This window comes from Homarus americanus, unplaced genomic scaffold (assembly GCF_018991925.1).
Source record: "Homarus americanus isolate GMGI-L3 unplaced genomic scaffold, GMGI_Hamer_2.0 scaffold30535, whole genome shotgun sequence".
NCBI lineage: Eukaryota > Metazoa > Arthropoda > Malacostraca > Decapoda > Nephropidae > Homarus > Homarus americanus.
The window spans coordinates 5859397-5887361 of NW_024732440.1; the positions used below are offsets into that span (position 1 = coordinate 5859397).

At 38.8% G+C, this 27965-nt stretch overlaps 1 protein-coding gene across 1 annotated transcript in view; it reads right to left on the bottom strand.

Moving 5' to 3' along the window:
- Positions 1–6451: 6451 nt before the first annotated feature.
- The window catches only part of LOC121868787 (insulin-like growth factor 2 mRNA-binding protein 1), a 58982-nt gene continuing 37468 nt past the window's right edge, over positions 6452–27965 (bottom strand). The window contains 5 exon segments of the mRNA XM_042369705.1: positions 6452–10877; positions 11523–11666; positions 14130–14228; positions 17371–17562; positions 19326–19601. Of these exon segments, the coding sequence (XP_042225639.1) occupies positions 10782–10877; positions 11523–11666; positions 14130–14228; positions 17371–17562; positions 19326–19601 (807 nt within the window). The 3' untranslated portion in view covers positions 6452–10781.

Genomic DNA, 27965 nt, shown 5'->3' on the forward strand with positions numbered 1-27965 from the left:
TTTTTACAGGGATTAGCCCATCTAGGCAAGGGTCACCGACCTACATTGTGGCCTGGGGGGAAACAATTTTGAACCAAATATAAATACAGAAATTGAAATAAAATCACGAGTGAAATATTATACATATGATGTGTTGTCAAAGTCAGAGAAACAATTGAGACCTGCAATTATATGTAAATGAGGCAGAAAGTCAGTCAGATCAACAACCTGAGACTTGTCACAATATTTGTGATGCCATATGGCAGCAGGGTCTACCATTAGACAACAAACTAGGATTCCAATATCTTACCAGGCAGTAGTACCTCCCGGTTTGATAGATGCCAACTACCCACAGTGCATGTATAATTCCTCCTTTATGGAGGGAGAAAAGAATAACAGCAAGACCTGCTACAGGACACAAAGGCAGACCCTCATGTTTCATCATATCGCCCTTTGGTCTGCCTGCATCACAAGCTCAAGAAGACAGCATCTGCTGGGGAGTACAGTTAAGTGTATACAATAGTATATATTTTTTTATTTACAATATGTTGTGCGTGTACAGTAGTGTTTCCATAAATAAATACAGCTGTATGTCTGTCCGACATGAAAATATTCCAGAGAAGTGCCATTTTTTCTGGGCATAAGAAAACCCATCTCGATACCCACATATCTCTCAAACCCAGAACTGCTCTGTACAAATTATTCTGGTTAATGGGGGGATTATTCAGTCCCAGCTGCTGGCAGTTCCAGCACGTGTCATCTTCCACAAGCAAATTTTAATTCAGTGGCAATCAGTGCAGTGCTAGATCATTTTTTGGCGTTTTCATTTATTAATGTGTCGAATAAACTGTATGTAGCAAGGTCTGTGTTATTTCCATTTAGCAGCTATAAGATCATTAACACTGGAGACACACACAACGTATGCCACACATGGTTGTAATGTTTTTTCTTCGTCACTAACCAAAGTTTTTTTTTTTTTTTTACGGGATTAGCTCCACCCGGGCACATCGGGGCCTGGGGGGCAATAATAATAATAATAATAATAATAATAATAATAATAATAATAATAATAATAATAATAATAATAATAATAATAATAATAATAATAATTCAAAGAAGTAAAATTTATAATAAAAAATACAAAAATATAAATAATAAAATAATAATGATAACAATAACAACTCTGCAATAATAATAATAATAATAATAAAGAACCATAACAAAGAAAAAAAAAAGATCAAGAGCAAAAACAATATATGTATGTTGTGTTGTCAAAGCAAGAGAAAGAAAGTCAAATCGGAAACCTGGGACTTGGTCACAATTTTCGTGATGCCATAAGACAGCAGGGTCTAACATTAGACAACACATTATGCTTCCAATATCTTCCCAGGCGGTAGTACCTCCCCGTTTTTTGATAGCTGCCTACTACCTACTATTGTAACCTTATTACAGGTTGACTATCACTTATCCGAAATGTTTCGGATTTCAGACTGGTTAGGTTAGGTTATTTTATTTATTTTTTTTTTTTTACGGGGATTAGCCCACCTGGGCACAAGTCACAGACCCACATCAGGGCCTAGGGGGCGAAAATTTAGTAGTAGTAATAATAATAATAATAATAATAATAATAATAATAATAATTAATAATTAATAATATAATAATAATAATAATTCCTAGGTCTAGGTCGTGTTTTTCACTTTCGATCTTTTTTCATTCTTGTATTTCTTTATTATTATTATTTTATTAATATTTTTATTATTATTATTATTGTTATAATTATTATTGTTATAATTAGTACTGTTATAATTAGTATTGTTATTATTATTTTATTTTGGTGTATTTTTTATTAAAAATTTTGTTTACTATGAATGATTATTATTATTACGACATTTTCGCCCCCCAGGCCCCAATGTGGGTCAGTGACCTGTGCCCGGGTGGGCTAATCCCCCGTGTAAAATAATAATAATAATAATAATTTTTGCTCCACTAAAAAAAACTTTCGGTTTTCGGAATTTCGTATAAGGGATTGTCAACCTGTAGTTATAATTTGAGAACTTTGTATAGCAATAGTTTAACAATTTACCTTAATTATCAGTAATTTATATCTTACTTGTTCACAACTTGCTTTGTAACCAAGGAATTTTTCTTCTGGATAAACATTTGTAATTGTATTTTTTTTTTTAAATGTTGTACATGTTAAAAAAAATTTTCGAGGTAGTGTAACTTCACGGGGATATGTGACATTTGTGGCAACTTGGGGATGTGTGAGGCTCTTAAGAGCTATTTGTCTCCGAGGAGGCTGATTGATGCTCCCATAAGGTCTACATGATGCTTCTAGGGGTGCTCATAAGTTGCTAGTTGTGTACAACTAGTAAGGGCTATGTGATGACACCAAAGGCTGTCTGTTACTGTGAGGGACTGTGAGGCTACCAGGGGCTAGGTGCCGAGGCTTGTCTGAGCCCCCTACTATAGAGATAGGTGAGACACGTCGACCAAGGTACACTGGTAGCCTTGCATGATCCAGGTTGGGTTCCCCTTATGGGACCCTGTGTACACAGGTTGTAGTACCATAAGGGGAACCTAACCTAGCAGTAACACCCTCTGATGTCAATCATTACAATAAATATTGGAACTATTTGTATAGTAACTTACTGTGTCGTATAGATAAAAAAAATACATATTTTTCGTTTTTTATATTAATCCTAAGAAAAAAGTTGAAAACAAAAGGGTTCCAAAGGCAAAAATGATAGAGCCAACTTTTCTACTTTCCCAAAAAGTAGAAAATCTATTTACGATCTTTTGAGAATTATAAAGATTGAAAGTTCGAATTCTCAAAAGATCATAAGTTATTTTTTATCTTAAGCTCGAACTTACGATCTTTCTAATTCTCAAAGGATCGCAAGTTCGAACTTAAGAGAATAAAATAACTTACGAGTAGATACTTACAATCTTTTGGTAATTAGAAAGATCGTAAGTTCGAATTCTCAATAGATCGTAAGTATCCACTTTTCGGGAAAGTAGATTATCTACATCGATGTGAGCCTGCACTGCCTCCTGCATCGGATCTGGAAGTGCCTCAGGGGAGGAAGCTCGTGCCCAGTCCTCCATTAAAGAACAGGCAAGGGAGGTGGGGTCAGGGTGGGGAGGAGGCCTCCGTCGAGTACCCCGTATAGCATTTATCAGATTCCATACATATGAGGGTGACGACTGGAACGATAGAGCCCCCGTGAAGGATAGCCAGTCCGCCTCACGACTCAGCTGATGCTCCTGAGTTGCAAAGGAGCACCAGTTTTTTAAGTCTGCCCAGTCCTCTGGAGAGCGAGACCTCCGTATGGCAGAGTGGAGACCACGGGTTACCTGCCGGAGATGTCTCATGGCAGGGATACGATACCAGTAGTTGGTGGCACTTCTGGGGTGACGGGGAGGGCGTGGAGGGGCAGCGCGACTGACAGAGTCATACACGGCATCAACAAAATCACCACTGTAAGAATCAAAGGACTGAGGGACAACATAGGAATCCGCCCAGGTAGAAAAGTAAAGGAAGGAACAGCATCTTGTGTGAGACGAAGGCAAGGGGATCGATAAGGAGCTGATGTGGGGGCAGAGGAGAGCCTGAGATGGGTAGTAATGGCAAGATGGTCACTATACAGAGCAGGCTCGGTGCAGACAGTAGGATGAAAGGAGGTATGACCGTTCAATAGTAAGCCAACATCAAGGAAACTATGGGGGAGGCGAGTAGGATCGTCAGGACAAAGAAACCGAACATCATCATCCCCATCAAGAACTGTGGAGTGGGATAATCTGGAGTAAGAGTGGGATGGCAGGCATTAAAGTCACCAAGAACAATATTGGGAACCCCATCATGGAGGTCATGGAGAACCTGGGGGTCCAGAGAATCACTCCTGAAATGAACATGGACTACACGAAGGGTCCGGTCACCAAGAGTAAGGGAGACAAAGTAATTCAGATGGGGGTCCAAGTGAGTCGGGTGAAGGGAGACGAACAGATGGAATGGTGTTATGCACAAGGGTGAGGAGGCCACGAGCCTCCCCACGGTTCCGAGGCAGGGTGTAAACAGAATAGCCAGAGAGGCGGAGTGGAGTAACATCGTCTGTGACGGTTTCCTGAAGTAGAGCAACATCTACTTCATGGGAGAGCACAAACTGGGCGAGGTCTGTCCAGCGAGGTCTAAGTCCCTGGATGTTGCATTGTAAGAAGAGGAGGGAACAGCCTCCGGTGAAAGATGATTCAGTGGAGATAGACAGGGCTCCGGAGGAGGTACCAAATTCTGTTTAAGATATTGGAGAGGGAGAGCGAGGGATGGATCCTCCATCTCAGGAGAAGGAAGGAGGCTGGTCACCAGGGCTTGCAAAGTGCACCCCTGTTGGGTCAGGGTGTCCAGATTGAGTTGTTGCCTCTGCAATGTTGCAATTGTCTCCACAAACGAGTTGAGTTGGGCAGAGAGAAGGTTGATTTGCTTGGAGTGGAGATCCAGGCAGAGTGATTGTTTCCATAGAATCAACTTGGTGTACTTGTGCAGGAGCTGGAGGTGGCGGGGAGGGCCCGACTGGGCAAGAGGTGGTGGTGACGGAGAGGAAAGGTAAGGACTCGGGTGAGCAAGAGGTGGTGGTGCTGGTGAAAGACAGCTGGGGTCGAGGTGGGCGGGAGGTGGTGGTGGTGACTGTGTGGCAGGGTCGGCAACGACCTTGTTCCAAGAACGGTAGGGAGGAGAAAAGATGGGTGATAGGGGGGGGATGGTAGAGGAGAGGAGATCAATGGGAAATCCTTGGCGGATGGAAGAGGCGGTGGTGGATAGGAGTGAGGTTTGGTGGACAGAGGCTTCGTCAGAGATGAGGGCGGTGGAACAAGGTAAGCGTTCCCCGAGCGAGTGCCAGGACGCTGTGGGCAGTTGGCATTCCAGGTGTGGTGACTGCCATGGCAGTTCACATACAGTGAAACAACTGGGATTTTGTTCTGAATTTTCGCTTTGCATTCCACTGTGTCGTGAGGACCTGCACAGAAACCGCAGGTGATCATCCTCGTGCACTCCCAGGTGCGGTGTTTCCACGATTGGCAACGACCACAGATTTTCAGGGTTCCGATAAATCGGTCGAGAGGACAGTTGTGAATAGGTCCTACATTCGCCTTCGAGGGGAAGGGGCCCACCCACCAGCCAATGAGTTCGTTGGATGGACGTTTGGAGACCAAGTTGATGTGGTGCTCCATGTCAAGTAGTTGTGGGAGAAGAGGGCGAATATCATCGATAGGGATCTCCCAGGGTACGTGGCGAACCATTACCTTGGTACGACGAGTTTCTGGGGTGATGGTGGTGAACTTCAGCATCACCTCCCCTTGGGGAGCAGGAAAGCCCACTTGAGTGAGCAGGCATACCGTCTCGTCCATTTGTGTGGTGACTATTAAGGCTGTAGGACCTCGGGGGAGGCGAAGTGTTGAGCAGTGATGGAAGAACCAGGTCGTCCGTGGGCTCAGAGGCAAGTCCCGAGGAAAGGCGAGACGACGAAGGCGCTACGGGGCAGGAAGACGAAGGGAATCCCCTATGTCCATCGTCGGCGGAGGGTTGGTCATTGAGCCACATGTAAGCTCAATTGGGGACCCCAACAGCAGAAGGAGGTCACCCTCTACAGCCGCAGACGAGGTGCGAGAGGGAGCCCGAGTCCCTGCTGGAGACCCTGACTTATGAGGTTTTTGCTTCTTAGACTTGTCTTCAAGAGGAGTCATCATCATCACTGTCACCTACTGCCGCCGTCTCCAACGAACGGAAGCGATTAACGGCGGGCATAGGGCATGTTGGCAACGCTGCAGTCAGGTGGAGTGGTAAGACGTCACTGCTACGTCACAAACTGGAAAATCTTCGATCAGAGGGACCGGGTGGTAGGACCAGATGTTTTTATCAAACAAAAATGACAAAGTCCAAAGGTTAAAAACAAAATAGATGTCACCGTGCTGATAACTGGGTCTTACTATAGTTCTCTGCACAGACTGGGATTACCTGGTAGTAGACTCGCTGAATTCGTCAGAAATATGACTTTTAAGGAGCAGTCTCTTACAGCCTTTGTTGACGCCCACGGCATGCATGCGCGTTCTCTCAATCATTCTTTGTCATTTAAGAAACACCACTGTCTCCATGACTGGCTTAACCTATAACCAAGAAAATTGTAAGAAAAAAAATGGCATAACAGCAACGATTATAAACAACAATTCAACAAACAAATAAAATAACATAGTATAAAACAATAATGTTTAAATATAAATAGAAATTATTGATGTGTATATACAGTACAAAACTTTTGGAAGTACTGTACTGTACATAGATTTTATATAGATTTAAGATATTGAAACCCATCTTGGCATGTTCCTAAAACATTTAGTCTACTGTATATTTTGTTTGTCTTTATGAACTTTCAAATGTGGAAGGATTTTGCTATCAAGGAAGGTAAAATAAATACTCTATTAACCTGAAATTGTTTATTACTTGAACCAGTAGAGAGGAGAAGCAGTGGCTGGTACCCAAATGTGGTGGTTGTGGAGTAGTTGTGGTGGTGGTGGATTGTGGTAGTGGATTGTGGTGGCATGGCCTGGATCTGGTATTCAAGCTCAGCTTCAGGCAGACTGGTTGGTTACAGTAGAGGCATAATGCGGTAGGATGCCCCTCCAGGCTGGCCCAGGATTGAAGTGGTTACTTGGCTGAGGTGAGCCCCCCTTCAACAGCAACAGCGGCGCGAGGCACACGGTGGGAGGTGCAGAGGAGGCGGGATTGATGCTTTGTACACTGATGTGGAGCGCCGCTGGGTCAGGAGGACACAAAGACTGGGCAGATGAGCCAGACCTGTTGTACTGAGGCACCCTCCAAAACAGAGCCAATGTTGGTTCTGAGAAATGTGGCCAGCTGAATAAAACACTGATCAACCCCGGGACCAATTGACTATTGGATTTAGAGGGGAAGGGGGGTGGATAAAGTCAGAGGCACCTTGGAGAAGGGGGGAGGGGGAGGGGTTATGAGTGCCTGTCTGAAGGCGCAAGGCCCCACTGGCCTCGGTTACAATTACCCACCTGACTACCATCATCCAAAGTTGCCAATAACAATTGGCCAAACAGCAACATTTTGGACTCCATGGCCACCAGGCATTATATATGTAACCTTGAAAAGTCACTGGCACTCAACCTTTCCTATTTGATTTCAAGAATAAGCAATGTTCAAGTGACAGCACTCAAATCATTTCAAGAAATAATATAAGTCAATAATCCATATCTGATAATGATTTAAATAATCATTTATAACAATAAAAATGTTGTATCCTGGAACCAAATAGGAGAGACTGCTGTCTAATAAACTTATGGGCCACAAGGGGACACCTTGGAACAATGGAACCCTCAGCATGGCATAGATGGAAGTGGTGGGGTGAAGGTCTGGCGAGGACAAACATAGCTCATTTTATATTACAGAATCCCAGTCATACCCACACCCACACCACCTACATCTGCCGCCCACAGTGGGAGATACCGCAAAGTAGCTCTATGTACGTTAGCTACAGCTGTACGTACACTAGGGCTGCAAAGACGACACCTTCCAAACACCAGCGAGTGGAAAGAAAACCGTAGGGTGGAAAAATGCAATATATCCTTTTACCTATTATTCGAAAACAACAAATAATAAATATAATAGAAAGAAAGGGAAAAAAGAAAATTTGAAAGAAAGGAAAAATGGTAACAAAAAATATGAGAAGGGCTACGACAAGTAGGGTTGGGGGGGATGGAAAGGAGACAAAATAGACAAGATAAATCTGGGGTGATATGTCAAAAAGCAAGTAAGCACTGAGCACTCGACAAAATATTAATGTTATATGAAGAAAATATATTCTTCAAATACAACTTAATAGATTTAAAACATCCTTTCTTTCCACCCGGAAGTCTTCAAGTGCTGCACAACTAATTCCAAGAAGTGAACCATGATGGGTAAGAAGTCCTCATACATAATCTAAACATAACAGCTAAACAAACTTGAAGAGTACTATGAAAGGAGCCCTTTGCCTGAATACTTGCAGAAACAAAAAATGTGCCAATTTGGATATGCAGGATAGATTAATGTGTGTTTTTAATAAGTGTGATAGTGAATGTGGGGTTGCAACTTCTGAACTCCCAGACCAGTAAAACGATTTTTCATCAGATCATATTTTTCTACAAGCATCCAGACGGAGGGGCCCGAAACCTGTCATCTGAAAGGTTATCCAGTGAGGAAACTGTTACATACACTAGCGCAAAACCAAGTGCTGTTTATAATCAGACGACAAATGTGGTACCATTGGCGATTTTGAATGCAAGATAGCATTTCAATAGGACTTCAAATTTCTGTTGCAATTAGTAAATGAATCACTGATGCAATATTTAAGTATCATAATCACCAATCATATCATATACAGTCCAGTGGGAATACAGGCAGAATAGAATTTTTTTCATAACCGTAATCAAACAGAGCATCTACATGGAACGCACCTACAACCAACATGTATCTGCAGAGGCTTTGGCCTGTACTCCACAAACATTACTTAAAACCAGCATGGCAGAGGAAAATAGTAAACCAATTAGATCTAATAACAACATTTACAATTAACACAGCCAATCACATTTCAAAGCCAGTCTATGCAAGAATCTTTAGCTGATTTCAAGTTATGTTTTAGAATCATGGCCTTCTTGTTGCCCAACACTGAAGGCACAGAAGGGGAAAGGGCATGGTATAGTTAACTTAAAACAAGCCCAGTTGTGGTTCTAACAACCCAGTATTTTTAATAGCTGCTATGGGCTATGGTACACCAACAGGTGCAACTCCCTAAACTTAATTGGTCATTGAGAAGCAGTTGAGAGCTCTGAATGGTATGTTGTTGCGAACACTCACACAGTTACCAAGAATGCTGGGATACCAGTGAAGCCACAAATTAACTAGCCAGTATCACATATGGAAGTTTCCTTTACTATACCCTTAACACTTCCATTCTTTGTAATGGGGCAATCAGCAGCAGGTCTCAGTCCCACAGCATCCTAGCAAGTCCTCAATTATTAATTGAAAATTAGGTACAGCAACAGCTGATAACACACATGCAAACACCCAAGAGACTCTCACACAGAATGGGTATGTAACAGGATCAGCTGATCATACACATACCTTTAGGTTAATAATTTCTTGGCTGCCTCTTAAGCGTAACTGGAGAAAGTGGTCCAAATTCATGCATATTTACATATATTTCAAACAATTCAAGTGCTGATCATGTCTCATACCTTTTAAAGGCAAACATTGCAACCATTCCCCTTAGTACAATGCAAAATTGATTAGTATCTCTTGGTGCTTTCATCAACATTAAATAAAAATAGGAGAAGCTTACACAGGATAACACAAATGGTAGAAGGGAATTTCGCATAAAGTTTCAAATGAGGAATTGCTCTGGTGCTGCAGGGATGAGGGTTGGCATAGGAGTGAGGTAGCACAGGTGGGGTGGGGGTGAGGTGTGCGCCCCGTGCCGCCACCCCACAGTCACAGATGCAGCACATGGCACACCTGTGCTGCATCAATCAGCTTCTAGAGTCACCTGAGTGAAGTATTTCAATGTTCATGGTACTACAAAATCAGTGGGCATTTCATATAGAGTATACATCATTTCCTGTTTTGCATACATTGTTTTGTTTTGTGAGTTCGGAATTTTGATCCCCTGTAATAGTTTCTTAAAATTTCCTTGTCAAACTGTGGTATGGTGTCTACCTTTATGGAGTAGCGGAAAACGATGCGACTTGAACGCATGCCAAGTCCCCCATTGAGTCAGTCTAGGATCTACTGACCTGAAGAGAGGTGGTATGTGGAGAGTGCTGACAAGGCTTTTTTTTTATATAGCATTTTCCATGCTACATTACAATATTTTCCTTCATTAAAAAAAATTTAACAAAAAAATTGCTCCAACAATGTATCAAAAATAAACTTTGCTATAACTTTGCGTACAAAAAAGACCATATTATAACAATGGTCCATTATATTCCACAAACTTTTGTACTAGTTAACTAAACAGCGGAGCCCTGATATCAACAGTGCCCACACTAACTAGACGAGCAGACAACACCACTTCAACACAAGCCACTGGGCTAAAAGTTGCTTGGTGTCTAATGACTCGTCTTTGCTGGCCGCGAAATTGACTGGTGCAGCCAACAAGTGTACACAGGGGGTCAGAACTCAACACAGGAGCCTCAGGTGCATTCAACGTATGCACACACATGCCTACGTGCACACAAATGTGCACAAGCGGCTTGGGTACTACACAACACAATGCTCTCTCAGTTACTTGATGCACCTTTGTCACAACTCGTGTCTGGGGCCCAGGACGGGTGACAGCCAAAGCAAGCGCACATCACACTCATTGTATAATGACAAAGGTATTACCTGAATATCTCTTTAAAGGCAATCACTAGAAGCATTTCACATCCGCTGTAAACAAAATCATATTCTATGATAAACAAAACAAGACCCTACATATACATCAACGCAAATCAATCCAACAGCTACAATGCAAATACTCTACTTCAGACAATCCCCCTGAGATACGTGATGCGTTAGTCAAGCTCAGGTCAACCAGCCTGGGCCCCAGAGGCAAAACAAGCAAGCAAGCGAGGTCAAGTGAGGGAAGCCGCCGACACACACAGTCAGTCCTAAGCTCCAACATCTCCGTCTCTTTGGTATGTTGCTTGGGGCGTGGCGCTGGCATGTGGGCAGGACTTGGTTACGATGTCATCTCTATCAATGACCTCACTGCATTCGTGATGTCAAGGGTACCCGGCTAAGACGCCCACTGCTGGGAGCTGTTGACATCTGGATGATAGCTCTGATACGGCGTTGGGCTGACTGTGGATCAGAAATCATAAGCATTAGTACAATATTGAACAAACCTTTATCTTATTTAACCAGTACAGTAATTGCAAAAATCTGGTTGAAATCATAAACAAATCATGTGGATTTAGCCTTTCACATTGTTAGTCCTGTAAGTGTCTGTCTTCAGCCAATCTCAAGAATAAAATGGAGGCATTTTCAGGTTTCAGAACAGTAACACTCATGTCAGTAAACATGGATCTTTTTGCCAAGACTTTCTCTGAAACTTTCCTTCAGAAATTCCAACCAAATAACCAAAACACTATTATTACATAACAATCATGTTCCCTACCAGTCTCAAGAAAAAAAAAATTGCATGTGGAAAACATTGATAATACAGACATATTCGTGGGAAAAAATAAAAACAATCAGGAAGTGAAAAGAAAAAATGGACAGAGGAAGGAAAGAAATAACAGAAGGAACGGGTAAAAATAAAGATTATAATTTTTTTTTTACTGTTTCATCAACAACTCCAAATGTTACAAAATATAGCAACACCCCAAGACATAATAATAAAAGTAGTGATAAATGCTACAGTATGAAACTACGGCAACTACTCACTACTACTAGTGGCCTAATATTAACTACTGTATATATAATATAAACAAACAAAAAACTGACCTGTACAGAAAAGAAGGGGCCTACGATGTGGACGGTAGTTTCTTCTGAAGTAGTGGATCCTTGCTGAGGAAGCTTGATTACTGAACCTGTTTGACGCTGAAGGTCACGCACATTTTGACCTCCTTTACCAATTATACGTCCAACCTGTGAAAGATGCAAGTAAATAAATACTGTATGCAATCCTGCAGATTTATGAACAAACATGTCAGTGCAAATGGTACTGTCACAATACCATTAAATTACATAACCAACATTAGATTTCATTTCTTTAGGGCTTGCAGTATGTTGCTTCAACACAAGGACATCAGCAAAACATTTTGCTGTTCTAGCAAGTCCTATCTGAACCAAAAATTACCCAAAGAAGGAAGTTAATTTTCATTAGGGGTGCACCGAATAAGGTATCCGGCCAGATAATAGCAAATGTCCAATATCCGGCCAGATAATAGCAAATATCCGATAGCCGGCCAGATACCTCTCTTACCCAGCCGGATAACCAAATAATAACTGGGTTACTAGTGGCTTTTCTTCAGCAGAATAATTTGATTGGTGTTAACCAGAAGAATCTTTCCTTGCATTTTACAAAAGAATCTATAAGGGTACCAATATAAAAAGGTAGGTTAAAGGTAAAATTAATTTTACTTTAAAATGAAAAAATTTGACTTGGTTCCAGCTGGAAAAAAATAAATTATTGGTACCTGAAGTTGAAACCAATCTTAATTATTATCCAAGTAAAATTTGCAACAACTATAGCATTTAAATTAATCATATAAAGCAATAGGTTGTGAATTGTTGCTATTAATATTATAATTAGGAAAATTAGCTAATTAGCTATTTTATGCCAACATAAATTCTACAAAATGAACCAAATTCAACATGGTGCTATCAATTGTGTACAGTAAACCCTTGCTATTCGCGGGTTTGCAATTCACGATTTTGACTATTCACAGTAAGCAGATGGTAGCTAGCTTACGAGCCTGCCTCCAGCACAACGAGTCACCCCATGTGCCTGCAGCATCTCCTCACTGCGCTCAACCATTGCCTGTGACACAGCATCTCGTGTTGTACAGTACCGAAAACCTTAGTGCTAGCTGGAATTCCTCAAACCCGGAACTCTCCAATAGCTGGAATTGAAATTTGCTTGGAATTTTGGGGGAAAATTCACTAAATTCTGGGTTTGGGAACAAATTCTGAGGCTGAAAATCAAAAGCATTTTCTGAGAGAGAGAGAGAGAGAGAGAGAGAGAGAGAGATATAAAAAAATTTATTTCTGGGTCTGGGAACAAATGTCGATCGAGAAATAATGTGCAATTTCCTGAAAATCTGAGAACATCACTCAAAATATGTCTGCTCAGCGCCTGAGGACAAGGGTTTCCAGCATTATGAAAGAATGCATCATATTTAGCTGTATCCTCACATGGTTGGTGCATGGGTGGGTTGACCAACAGCTTGGGTAATGCTGGATTTTTCTGCTCTTGGTCTATTTATAATTACTGTGCAAATATAAATATTTCTTTAAATGTACATAAAACAAAAAATAAATAAATAATGCAGTGATAAATCAATGTAATTCCGAGCTGAGCTAACAAGGCAAAGGGTGAGGTGATGGAGTCAGGTGGTGAGGTGACATGCCAAGACACTAACACAGCACACACATTAACAGCTAACCAGACGACTTTCTCAAACCCAGGAAAATTCCTTATCCCCGGAATCTTTTCCGGTTACTGGGAAAAGTTTATGAGTGTCTGAAGTAGACATCTTGCACACACAGACACTGGCCCACTTCCCCAGAATGTTTCTGGGTGCTGGGGATGTTTTCCTCTAGTCTAAACTACTGGAGTCCGTAAATGCAGTTCTAATTAAGTTAGAAACTCCATTTCTTTACTATAATAATCCAGAATAGTTTATCTAAAAGTTTGGTTCAATAAATATATTTAAAAAATAAAAATCTATAGGATATGGGTGTGAATGAAACTGTGTTACAGCAAAGACTTATTTTCCACTCCCATGGAGCTGTGGGGGATTAATGGGTTTCATGTAACTGACCTGACCTGATGCAATGTCAGGTGGAGGTAGGGTGGGGGGTATAGTGGTCTCATTACTAACCTTCTGATGGAATGTCAAAAAATTATATTTCGGAATATAAAATATTTTTCTTTTATTTAATTTTCCTCAAAATACATGAGTATATGAAGAGAAATTGTAAACGGGCAACTGGCTCAGTGCCTGCATGTGGTGGTGTGATTGACAAGTCTACGTGTCTTTATGTGAGTTTGAGGAGTAAACTATACAGTGACTGTAAAAAAATTATCAAACATGGAAAGATTATTTGTAGATATAATATCATTGAGTGTTTGAGAATAATGAAGTAAGTTAGTGCAAAGGTACTTGCAGAAACTAATAATATAACCAAGTTGAGCTCAAGAAATATAGTTTATTGCATGTTTTCCTTGGACACAAGTTCATGACAGTATCCACTTTATGTAATTAGCCATTTTAAAAAAGGACTCCTGGTCCCAAACATTTTGGATGACAGACTCTAGTATATGCAGGTTAAAATTTGTGAAGAAGTTTTGAAATTTGTCTCACATCTTAAGTGTCATCAACTCACCTGTGATGATGGAACAACAATCTCCACAGTTAATCGTACATCCTCTACGCCAACACCATAACCTTCCTCACGTATCTTCTCAAAGATCAGGAACTGTGCCTGGAAAAAGAAACCAATTCTACAAACCACAAAACTTATGAACTACTGTGACAATAAATGGCACAATTACAAAACATAATGAGCCTCAAGCCAAGTGTTTGCAACAGTTTGGCAAGTAAATAATAAAAATAAAAATGACAAATCTAGTTTGAAAAAATGCACTTGAAATGAATATGTACAGTACACACATTATAAGAAATAGGAAAATTTACACAAATTAAGACAAGTACATGAAATATTGTAGAAGTGTTTTTTGGGAATACCTCATTTATTGCAAAAGATGCATTCCCAAAAGTCATTAAGAAAAATGAATTTGCAAATATTGGGGCAATTTTCCCCCAAAAATCAAAGTACTGTATAGTAATGGTGAGGGGGGAAGGAGGTGCAATGGAGTCATTGGGAAGGGCACTACAGGACTGTCTTCCACCTTGTCTTGTAAATCATCATCTGCTTCAGGCTCTGCTCTGGGGGTCAAACAATTATCCAAAATTGTTTGACATGTACAGCCCATTTTCTCTTTGCACAGCTCACTGTAGCAACTTTGAGGTACGTTCATGATTGGTATCACTAGCAGTAAAGATATGCAAACCTTCCTCTATACATTATGTGCAACCCTTTAAATATTTGCTTTGTAGTCAACTGAAGTGAGGTGGGTGGAGCTTCTATATCCTCCTCTTCTCCTGCAGCTTGCTCTTGTTCCAACAACATCAGTTCCTCATTAGACAGATCTTTTCTATAGGACTATAGCAACTCATTCACATCATCTTCTATGATTTCTGCAAAGCTTACATCATTTGTAGGTGTCAATGTGTTACTGAACTAGATGTATACAGTACTTTCTGCTTGGGGAAAACCTTCACAGTCATGGATACACTCTGGCCATGTGTTTGTCCAAACACCAGTCATAGCTGATGATTTCACTTCATCCCACAACTCAGCTATGCTCTCCAGTGTCCATGATAAAACTTTTTCCAGAAGTTGCTACTGTAGGTTTACCCTCCCTATCAATTGCTTTTATGAGTTGTTTAATAGTTCTTCTTAGATAATATGCCTTGAAGATTACAATCACACCTTTATCTATTGGTTGGAGCAAGGCAGTTGTGTTCTTGGGGATAAACTCCACTCTCACATGATCAGAAAGATAATTTAAGTTCATTGGGTGGCTTGGTGCATTGTCTCAGAGGAGTAATGCTTTGTTGGGTATATTATGCTTGTCACATCTTTCAACACCAGGGTAAACATAATTAGTGAATCAGTCTTGAAAAAACTCATTAGTCATTCAAGCCTTCTTATTTGAACAAATAATAGATAGATTAAGCTTGGTGTAACCCTTGAAAGCCCTTGGATTTTCAGAGTGATACACGAGTAAGGGCTTTAATTTCATATGAGCAGCAGCATTTCCTCCCACAAGAAGAATTAGGCAATCTTTTGAAACTTTAAAACCTGATGCTGACTTTTTTTCTGAGAAATAAATGTCCTATCAGGCATGCACTTCCAAAAACTCCGTTTCATCCATCTTGTACACTTGCTCTGGTATGTAGCAACTTTCATCAATAATTTTCTCCAGCCCAATAGGATAATTACGTAGAGCTTCTGTGTTGGCACTTGACCCTTCACTGATATTCTTAATGTTATGCAAATTCAGGCACTACTTAAACCTTTCAAACCAAGCTTTACTAGCCTGAAAAGGTTTTTCTACAGAAATTGCACCCTCCTCTTCCTGCAAATCAATATACAAACTTTTGCTTTCTCTTGAATGATCACGAATTTATTGGCACACTGCATTGTTTGTGATCTTCAATCCACACACACATGAGCTGTTTCATTTAGCATCACATCACTTCTATGAAAATAAAATGTATGGGCAGTTAAAGAAGTAGGTGCTTGAGCACTTGACCAAATTTTGTCTTTAATTATCATGCATTATACCCACTGTAGACATAACAAGCTCTAATGTTTTTTTTTTTTTTTCAATCTGGTTAAGTTTTTTGCTTGCATCAAACCTCCGTAAAGTATCGTTTTATATCCAACATTAATTCCTTTACTGGCGCTGTTTTAGCACCACTGCTTTTACTTGCACTTGATGGTCGCTTTCCACTCATCTTGAATAAGGGTAAATCAAAGAGCTGGGCTCGAGAGATCAAGCATACACACTGGGAGATATAAACACAAAAGAGTACGGCGGAGTGGGTTTCCTACTACCCACACTTGGTGGTACATGTAGTAAACACCAAGAAATTCACACCAAATAAATCAAGTAGAGATATTTTTCCCCTATATGGTGATATTTGTGTTGAAATTTTACTCCATTTACGTAAGGTTGAATTTACAGGCTGTATCCAATGTTTAGTGATCATAATTTACAAATTCTGGAAGGACAAATTTCCGCAACCTGAATTTCCATATAGTGGGGGATATCTGTACTGCCATTTTAAGGTGGTCACGGAACTGGAATGGGAATTTTCCACTTGGTTCAGCCAGCAGCCCAACTCTCCTACCTCCTCTCTCACACAGCATTAACTTCCCACTCCTCAATTTTCTTACTTTATAGTTTTTGTTATACTGTACCTGTATTTTCTTTATTTCTAAGTCACAGTAGATAATTATATTACAGTATTATAGTTGATTATTTGAGAAATCTGAGGAGCAGTTTGGTATAAGGCGAATTTTAGTAAATAGAGGTAATACTGTATTATATTCTGGGTCAGAAACTTGTACATTTTCAGTAGATATAAGATAAGAGTCTTTGAAATGTGGTGCCATAGAAAAATGCTAAAGATAAGGTACACTGACAGAAAAAACAAAGTTCCTAAGATTGGTAAGAACAAAGACAAAAACTTAATTTATAGATTCAATCACAAGATACTTTGGCCATATACTTAAGGACAAAGGGATATGATAATGGTAGAAATATAAATGGGCAAATTAAGAGTTGGGAGATCAGGAGAAGGCAAAGACTGAGAAGGATGAATGATATTAAAAGCTATGTCCCCAAAGATGCAAAACCTAGGAAGACTGATAAAGATACCTTGTAGTGTGAAACTACTGTATGAAGAACAGAGAGCCATAGTTGCCAATCCCCAGACATGAGGGTAGCACCCTGATGGATTGAAAATACATCAAGTAAGGTACAATTACATACCTTCCACTGAGCTTCTGGCGTACCAACAATTGTTACTTTTCTTTCAGTTTGTTCTGTGGGTCGTCCTTCTTCCTCCAAAGGTGCAATCTTCACAGATGCTCCACTAAACCGAATAATGTTGCGAATATGTGAGCCTTTTGTTCCAATAATGGCGCCAACAGCAGAGTTGGGGATATAAAGGAATGCCACTTCCTGTTAATATAAATTAATATATATTAGTTTCTTTATGAAAGTACCAGTAGAAGATGACTGCTAAATGTCAATAAGTACCAAAAGTATCCCCCAAAAAAAAAATAAATAAAAAAACATAAATAATAATAATGCCAACAATATACAATTCTCATGACCTTACAGTACAGTATAGTGAAAGTGGGTCCCATAGGCATGACTGCCTGTTAGGGACATGAAAATACAGCACACTGTATACCAAGCCTTTGGTACACAATGAGGCAGCATGGCCAATACTGCTCTCAACCATATTCAGTAACCCAAGTTGCAAACTTGGGTACTCATTTATCGCTGGGTGAACTAGGAGTGCCCAAGAGTCAAACCACTGACCCCTGAAACAGGAGGAAAGCATTGTATCCACTTGACTGCCACACTCCTTTGACTTTATAGAACCTTTACTTTAAAAAATAAACACCAATGTTCATAAATACCATTAGCATTGAGGTAATTTTCATGATACATTCATTCATCAATTAAACTGTTGCATTGAATTCTATAATGTACACCACCAATTTTGCAGAGCAACATTTACTGTAGTTTCTTCCCAAAACAGCTTGGTAACCAACCAATTACACCTCCACATTACAGTATTCAAGGAACCAGAAACAGTGTGGTTCTTGTGTTGGGCAGGCAGTCCTGCTAGTCTTGAATTTGAATTTCCATATGAATAAGCAATGTGTAACATATCCATTGTGGAGCAGTACTAGTATATTAGTATAACCATTTCCTCACTGGCTTGTCATAAAAGCACACTTACTTCACAAATACCTTAACCATAGAGGAACAGGTTCCTATACTACCTCAATCAGTCTTTGATACCAGGCCAATGTGGCTGATGCCCTGGGCTGAATTTTAAATACCATGATGTTCTAAGGACACATCACTTGCGTAAATGTCACAGTCAAGAGACACCCTCTGTGAACCCATCCTAGTCCACTACACAGCTCACACACATGAGCACTTGTGAAGGGGGTGAATTTTGTTTGTATAAGCTCTCAAAATGAGTTTAAATAAAATTTAATCTCAGCTGGGAAAAGTACAATCCCTTTAGGTATCACCCACAAAAATATTCACAGTCAACATCTGAAGTTATCATAAGTACTCAAGAATGAAGAACTAATTCTTAAGGCTATTTTAACCCCATGGATGATAAAAAAAAACAAAAAATCTTTCAAATTACTGCACATACAAGAACAACTCTATGCTCTAATGATAGGGTAACAAATTTTTCACCACTTTCTTAAAATCACATTTAAAGTATTTTTCTTTAACTTTTTTTTTTTAAGGATTTTCTTGCATTTCACTTTTGTTTCCTTATTTATATTAATTATTTATTTTTCACATTTCAAATTTACTACACAATTGTTACTGGAACATATTTCATTTAAGTTTTAAAAAATATAATTTTCACTATTTTTAAAGCAAAATAATAATTTTTTTATTAGCCCTTATCATCTTTCTCCTTCCCATTTGTAATTTCCTAACCACATTTCAACTTCAAGACTTTTTTCATTTTTCAATTACTACAGACTACGGGGTTTTATGAGTTACTTACAATACTCTTCAAATTCATGAGCATATTTTTTTTCTTCCCCCAAAATGGTTAAGTGATCTAAACTGACAACAAATAGGATAAACATTTTACAATAATAATTTGTTTAAAAAAATAGCACTTTTAAAATGATAGCAAGATAAACAAATAAAAACAGACAACAAGTTACCATTACCTCGCACACCTCTGAACCTTGTGAACCTTGTTGACCAGGTATAGGTGTTGGATACAGTGGTGGATACGAGGTTGGCGATGACCCATACATGCCCATGCCGGCACCACCGCCACCACCACGTGGCAGACCAAATCCTACAGTGGACATCATGGCCATTGGATGTAAACCAGGGAACATTGCACTCTGAGGAGCGAAAGCCTGCAGATCACTCTCGTAGCTCGTCCTCAAGCGGGCACTAATCATATTCTCTGCCATAGCTATATCTTCAATGTTACCCTGCAAAATAATTAATCCATATATCAGTTTCAATTAAATATACAATAAAGTAGGTCAAATAAATGCAAACTTGTTAAATGGATAGATGCTTTTAATACAATGGTTATTTAATTTCCTTGTACAGTGGGGTATGCTATAACGAACGGATCCTACTACGAATATTCCTATAACAAACGGTTTTACCTATAAAATTGAGAATGCTATAACGAATGAAACTCCTACAACGAACATTTAAAAAAAAAAAAAAATTTTTTTTTTTACTAATTTATTGTTTTTGTATTACAAGTATTAATGATATTCTTTATTTCAGGGGTTTAGATGCATATTTATGCACTTTTTTAAATTTTTTACAATTTTATAGTATATTTTTCAGTGTTAAGTGGTTGTATTTGGGGGCCTGGAACGGATTAATCCTATAACGAACAAGGTTCTAGAACCAATTAGATTTGTTATAGCATACCCCACTGTACATCTCCCTTTCAAATTATATTCCACAATAATTTAAGAGCAAACAGACACAGGCTTTTCACTCATTCTTACTGCTGTAACAAATGTGATTTGCTATGGTATTCCCCTTCCACAACAAGGCCCCAGATATCTCTCAGGTTATGAATGTCACTTAAAAGTTTCACATTTACAACAGGCTAATTCTCAACAGTATTTTCTAAGTGGGTTTAGGAATGAATGGTGTGATATTAATGTAGGAGTGTGCTAGAGCAGTTACACTATATGGATGTGGTAGTGGGAGAAGGACAAGGTGAAAGATGCACACAAACTGAGAGAGATGGACAGTCAGGAAGCAACAGAATGTAAAAATGGGGGGAACACCTCTGAGTGATTATTATGAAAGGACATATTGCTGATGGGCGATGTTGACTTGTGTAAAGCGACTTAACTAAAGGTTTGAAGATTTATTTTTGAAAAGGTATACCAAATGAGAATACATTTTCCAGTAGTAAGCATGAATGAATGAAAACAATGAAGGGAGGGAAAAGTGTGTTTACTTGTTCATTTTGTCACCCACCATTGTGCAAGAAATGGCTAGAAATAATATACATATAAAAATCTGTAGTGATATAGGAATTAAGATGTTAGAGATATGTTAGGAAAGACTGGCAATGGCCAAGCAAAATTTGAGAAAAACAGAACTTGAGTACTGTACTGTGCTATATAGAAATGAAGATAATTCTCAGGAAAATGAATAAAAGAAACATGTGTAAACTGAGATAGTTCCTCAAACATGTGTGGATTAAAGTACTGTATTGCAATCTATCCAAGATTTATGGGAACACTTTTGCAGACACGACCGGGAAAGGTAGGCTATGTGCCAGGTAAGACCTAAAATGTGATGAGGTTTTTATAACATCTTATCCAGTGTACTGTACTAATTAATGGCAAGTTATTCATTTAACAGATTACTGCCATACAAGTTAAGGAGGAACAGCAATTAGATGTATCACAGTTATTCACAGATAATATAATGAAACTGTAAGAGGTGGACACACATTACAAACGTATGAAAAATTGAGGCTGTTCACTGCTGGGAAGAATCAAGAGTGAAAAGTGAACATAGGTCCTATAGGCTGGGTGAACTGGGAGTGCCCTGGGAACAAACCAGCAACCCTTAGGGAAAGGAGATGAGTGCTGTATCCACTGCACCACAAGAGAGATATGGAGGAGATAAAATACAGTTTTGTTTATTTGTCAGAGCAACAAAATTAATATGAAATTCAGTTATTCAAACATGTCTGTGGATAATAAACAGGTAAACCTGTTAAAGCAGAGGACAAAATTCATCCTTCCCTAAACATTCTATTCCAAAATACAATGAACCCTCGATGATTTGGACCCAGTAAATTTGGATTTCAAAAGATTTTCTGAAAAAATTTGGGGGTTCTGAAGGCTAAGAAGCCTCCCTGAGAAGCATTCCCAAAACAGAGCAAATCTCATCTTAGACCCATGTAACCAAGACATAGATGCCCGAGGAGGTGGAAAACAAACAAAATTGTAAATTGTTGTTTGTGGGAATATTATTTCCTTCGCTCTAGTAATGATACAATGTTTCTTATTATGTCATCGTAGGTAATTGCATGGTTTAAATGATTTGTTTATCACTGAGCCCGTCCCCATTTTCAAATTAGATTACAAGATATGTATTTCTCCCATACTTATTTTGATCGTACGCCAGGCAACAGGAGCGAGTCAGGGGAGTGAGTGACCGCTAGTTAGCGCATCGTCTGCTGTTATAACTCTCCTCGCTCCCTTCCATATTTCACTGATTTACTGTTATTATTAGTGTTTACAGTGACCCCTCGTTTAACGAACGCCTCGGTTAACGAAATTTCGGTTAACGAACTGCCTTCCATAAGGATCTTCAATTCGGTTAACGAACAAAAATTCGGTTAATGAATTTCTTACGAACCGACCTCAACATGTTTTCGCTTGCACTGGCCGGGCAACCAGCTTTAGTATCAGTCCGCCAATACATTAATCGGTTCTAGGGCTTAAATTCCTTACTATTTTAGTAAATATCAAGAAGTTTATAATATTCAATAATTTTAAAAGTTTAATATTAACTTTTTTAGTCATTTTAACAATTATTGAACATAATTGAAGGTAAAGAAACTAGTTTCTGGCGTGCCATCCAGCCTGTTAACACACCAGACAGGCGTTAGTCTCTCTCTGTTTTCAGTGGAGGTAACATCTTGCTTGAGACTCTCTTCAACTAAATGCTTTTTTTCTGTGTTTCCAAGCAAATTATTGGTCATTTTGAAATATATTTTACATATTGACAATATATAATGCAGTGCAGTGTTGATTTAAAGAAAATAATCTTGAAATACACCAAGAGAACTAAAATTTTATGGGTGAAATGGTGCCATGGGGTGACTTCTCTTCCACCCCAATGCCTTCTCTTCTTCCTTCTCCTCCACCCCCATTCTAATTCCCATCATCATCATCATCATCATCCAGGAGCCTTCTACATACACACCTCAAAGTAAGTGAACTTTTCTACCATTTTTGTTGAATTTAGGAAATTTTCGGTGAGCTGGAACCAATTACCCAAAAACCCATTGAAACAATGGTTTCGGTTAACGAACTTTTCGGTTAACGAACGACCTTCTGGAACGGATTGAGTTCGTTAACCGAGGGGTCACTGTACTGATATAATAGTGTTTATTAGTGATTAATCATGGCAATGTAATCAGGTTAGACTCATCACTGTAACCACCATGCTACTGAGCCAAGCTGTGGGGTGTTATGGTTATTTTTAAACTCATATTTTTGGGCAGATAGATGTAGCTTTCTTCATTTAACTTTATTCAATTAAATAAACACACCATCCTACATACATACTGTGAAAAAGAGTAAAATAAATAACCGTCCTAATGGCAAACATAAAAAGGGAATACAGTAATACCTCCATTAGCCAGAATCCCTCAAACCTGGAACTCTCTGATAGCCAGAATTTAAATTTTTTCGGAAAATCATTCCAAAAGTCAGGGGACCGGTGGTAGATGCGGTATCGTTCTTGCCTCATAAGCGAGATGTCACGGGTTCGATTCCCGGGCCGGTGGAAGTTGTTTGGACTTACTTCCTAGCCCCCATTAGTCCCTGTTCACCTAGCAGTAAAGTAGGTACCTGGTGTAAATCGAAAGTTGCGAATTCATATTCAGGGAAAGTTGTTGGAGCTTCCAATAACTTGATGACATAAAACCACTGACTCTTCAGGCTTCTACGCCCTTAACTCGTGAGACATAAAGGCAAGCATGAACTTAGCATGCTTCCCTGTTGGGCGCTGTAAACGCTTCTGCGCTTCACCTTACACAAGGATGTAGGGGGGTGCCCAATAAATAAATATAATAAAAAATAATAATTCCAAAAGTCGGAATTTTCAGGAAAATTACGATAAAATTTTCCCAGTACCCGGAAAATTCTGGGGATAGGGAAGTTTTTTCTGGGTACCACACCGAGATGAAAACCAGGCGCACTTTCCGGAAATTCCGAGAAAACTTTTCCAGTACCCGAAAAATTACAGGTATGGGGGATATTTTTCTGGGTTCGAGAGTTGAAATAATGCATCATTCTGGAACTTCCGAGAACCTTTTTCCATTACATGGAAAATTCCGAAAATTTCCAGGGATGAAGGATTTTTTTCCAGCTTTGAGAGTCGTCTCATTAGCCGGAAGTGCTCAGCACCAATTGTTCCGGCAAACGGAGATATCACTATACATTTCTTTATACACGAGTTAGCTGGCTCACAAGCAGGGAGTGTATGCAAATGGCAACTGGATTAAACTTTCATTTGGCTTTGATTTACTGGTCTGGCAGTACAGTACATTTTGTTGTAACTTATTTATTGATATTATTTTATTTATTCCTCACATTTACTGCACTGGTACTGCATATATTATTTTAAGAAAACTATGGCTACAGGAGGAAAATACACACAAGTATGTTTTCCTAAACACTCCCTGCTAAAATGAGGGTTGTGTCTCATATACTGTGTGCCATAAAATACGGGACTGTATTTTAAGTGTTTTTATATAATTATTTATAATTTTTATACATTTAGTACATTCACCGGAAGATACGGACATTCAGCTTTTGCAGACAGATGGTCGCCCCTTTTAGTCCGGATCTTCGAGGGTTCACTGTATAGGAAACTGAACAGGTTCATCAAGCATAAAATATCCATTTACTGTAATTACATGCTGAATTAATGCATTCACATTCCTTAAATGCTTTAAGATTCATCACTTCGCAGAGTAAATCAAGAGATTTGTACTTTTAATAGGGAATTTGACTTAAAGTACAGTTCACCAACATATTCCTTGACTTTAAATTGCTTAGTTCATTTTTTAATCTACAGAACTCACATCAATTATTTTTACCAACCATTTATAAAATGTTCTAGACACCAACACCATTCTATAACACTTTTCATCCATGTACCTATATCAATATTCATCAATCCAGGGAGGTCTGTTACTTATGTTGATTTTGATCAACTTTTAATAAGAAAGGTTAGTTCATATCCATTTTGAGGGAGATGGAATAAGCACTCACTCATAGAAGCTCACAGCAAATTTCACTCTACAGTACTTTCTCATTACAGGTAGTCCTCGACTTACGACCTACTCGACATATGACCATCTGGACATACGACCACCTCAGTCGGACCAAAAAATTTTCAAATTAGGTACATATTTTCCAGTACCGAAACGTTTCCGTCCCATACGAGAGCGTGGCGTGGGCTGGGCCGCCTCGTGGTGTACAGCGTCCACGCCATAGTGCGCTCAGTTGGTGATTGGCCGTCGTTGTTGTCGGTAGCGCTGTGTACTGACAATATTTTCAATGTTTTCGGTTCTAATTCCCTTTAAAATGACTGGCAAGCATAAAAGTGAGAATTCTGGTGGTGCTCAGAAGAAACAAATGGCAGAGGCATTTGCTACTATTAATATGGGGATGCAAATGTTTGACGAAATGGATCATAATGTTGAGCGTTTTGCAAAAGTTGACAGAATGATCCAAGATGCACTTGCTTGCTACAGGGAGATTTACAATGAAAAGAAAAGGCAAACTGTGCAGTCTAAATTGGACATATGTTTTAAGGAGTCCCCCACTGCTGCCTCTTCACTCCCTAAAGATGATCCAATACCTTCAACAAGCATGTTAGCCTGTCTGAAGAAAGCGACATTGATGACCCACCCAGCCCTGTCTCCTACTCTGCTTCATCCAATTAATGTAGTCTCCATGTTTAATTAAAAAATTATTGAGGCCCCATGTGCATTCAGCTGACTACATTAAAGGTAAGTGCACAGTAACAATTGATTCATTTTTCATTATTGATTACTTTTACTGTACTGTACAGTGAGTTCTGCTATAACGCGTGTTTTAATAACGCGAATTTGCTCTAACGCGATTTATGAATTAGGAACGATATTTGTATAACGCGAACGCTTGTTTGCTATAACACGATTTTTGCTTACTATTTCTCCAATTTTGTGGTATTAATTGTGAATATGGTAAAGAAGAATATCTCCATGAAGCGTTCTGGTGATAGAATTCCCGGTGATGATCGTAAAAGAAAGGATATAACACTTGAAGAGAAGCTCGATGTTATCAACCTCAAAATCACCCTTCTCCCCCATCAAGTTACATTCATATTTTTTCAAGGTAAAGTGTTACATTTACTGTATGATTTCATTATTAGATATGAATGTAACATTTATTTAGACTGTGCTATCCTTTGTGTTAGGCTAACTACTACATTTTTTCGATTTCGAGTAATCTGCACCTAACCCTATTTTCTCCATAAGCCCTGTTATTTCTATTACGCGATTTCCTATAATACGATATTTTACAAGAACACAATTATCGCGTTATAGCAGAACTACCTGTATTTCATTTTAGATTTTCTAGGTACACTGTATTATTTTTTCATTTTTGACGTACGACCTGGATTTGGATCCCTAACCCGTCGTAAGTCAGGGACTGCCTGTATATGCCATCTTCAACTCTTTCTCTTTACATCACTATTTTTCTTACAGCAAGTCTTGAAAAATGAACTTTACACATCTAGTTTTATGTAATACTTCTGGATCTTGGCAACTCAATACTTTACATTTACACATTCAATGACAAAAAAAAAATTAATCACAAGAATCGCTTAAAAAATATTATGATAGAAATAAATCTTACAAATACCAGGTTGGCAATCCCTTATCCGAAATCCTTGGGGCAAGATGCATTTCGGATTTTGGAATTTTTCTGATTTCAGAATGGTTAGGTTAGTTTTTATTTATTTTTATTTTATTATTTATTTTTTTTTACAGGGATCAGCCCACCTGGGCACAGGTCACTGACCCACATTGGGGCATTGGGGGCGAAAATATAATAACTGTAATTATAATAATAGTAATAATAATAAATCTTAAGTCTAGGTTATGTTTCTCACTTTTGATATTTTTTTCATTCATGTATTTCCTTATTATTATTATTATTATTATTTTATTGTTACAGTATTATTGTAATTATTATTATTACTATTTATTTTATTATTATTAATTTTACTATTATTTTATTATTATTATTATCAGTTATTTTATTTTTTGTGTAATTTTTATTATAAACATTATTTACTATGACTAATTATTATTATAAATATTATTAAATTTCCCCCCCCCCAGGCCCTGATGTGGGTCAGTGACCTGTGCAGAGTGAGCTAATCCCTGTTAAAAAAAAAAAAAAAAAAACTTTCGGTTTTCAGAATTTCGGATAAGGGATTGTCAACCTGAGTACAGAGAACCAAAACAGAATTTAACATACCAGTAATTATTAAATTTAAACCCAAGATATGTGACAACTGTCCAGTTTAAAGAAAATTTCCTTGTTCAATACAGTACAATACAGGGGTGTCCCAGAGTTACAAACGTCTGACTTACGAACATCTGTCGATATGAATGAGGTCCCATAAGGTCAATTATTTTAAGAATACGACAAACAGTAGTAAAGTACGAGAATTAGTTTGTGTGACGTAGTGGCGAGGTGGAGCGAGCGGCAGGTGGGGAGTAATGTTGTCACCCAGCCATGTGCCTTGAGGGAGCATCAGGACATTTTACTCTCACCTCAGTAATATGTGTGATTAAGTGCAAACTGATGTTTTTTGCTTCTTATTACTATTTTTCTGCCCTCATCCTGGCTCCCAAATGCAAACCTAATGCATGTGATAGTAGTGCATCCAAGAAAAGAAAAACAATTACAATGGGAGTGAAAGTTGATGTAATTAAACGTTCTGAAAAAGGAAAAACACCCTCAGTCATTGGTAAAGCATTGGGCTTCAGTCAGTCAACGATCAAAAAAATTTTGAAAGAAACAGAAAATTCTTGAATATGTAAAAAGATCTACACCAATGCAGGTTGTTAAGTCTCGTATTCCATGAAACGATTGCCAATTGGCAATGCAGTATTTTTATTTATTTTTTATTACTATTTATTCCTCACATTTAAATGGTACAGTAGACACACGACAATTCAGCAGGGAGTCATCACCAAGCTGACTCAAGAGACGTGTGGCAGTTTCCTGTATGTCGTGACGTCACATGGGGGGGGGGGAGAAGAGTGCGGCTGACCAAAGTTACAGGCCAGTGCCTCAATACATATATTCAAATCCCATACATACACACCCATGCTCATCAATTTTCTTATTTTACAGTTTTATAATATATTTTCTTTACTTCTCACCCACAGTAGAGTACTGTACTGTATTGTAATGGTGTGCACTTGGAGCACAGAATCCCCAGTTTTTCAGGTTTCCTTCCCAAATTTTTCTCAGGGAGTCAAAAATCGCTAAATTGAAAAT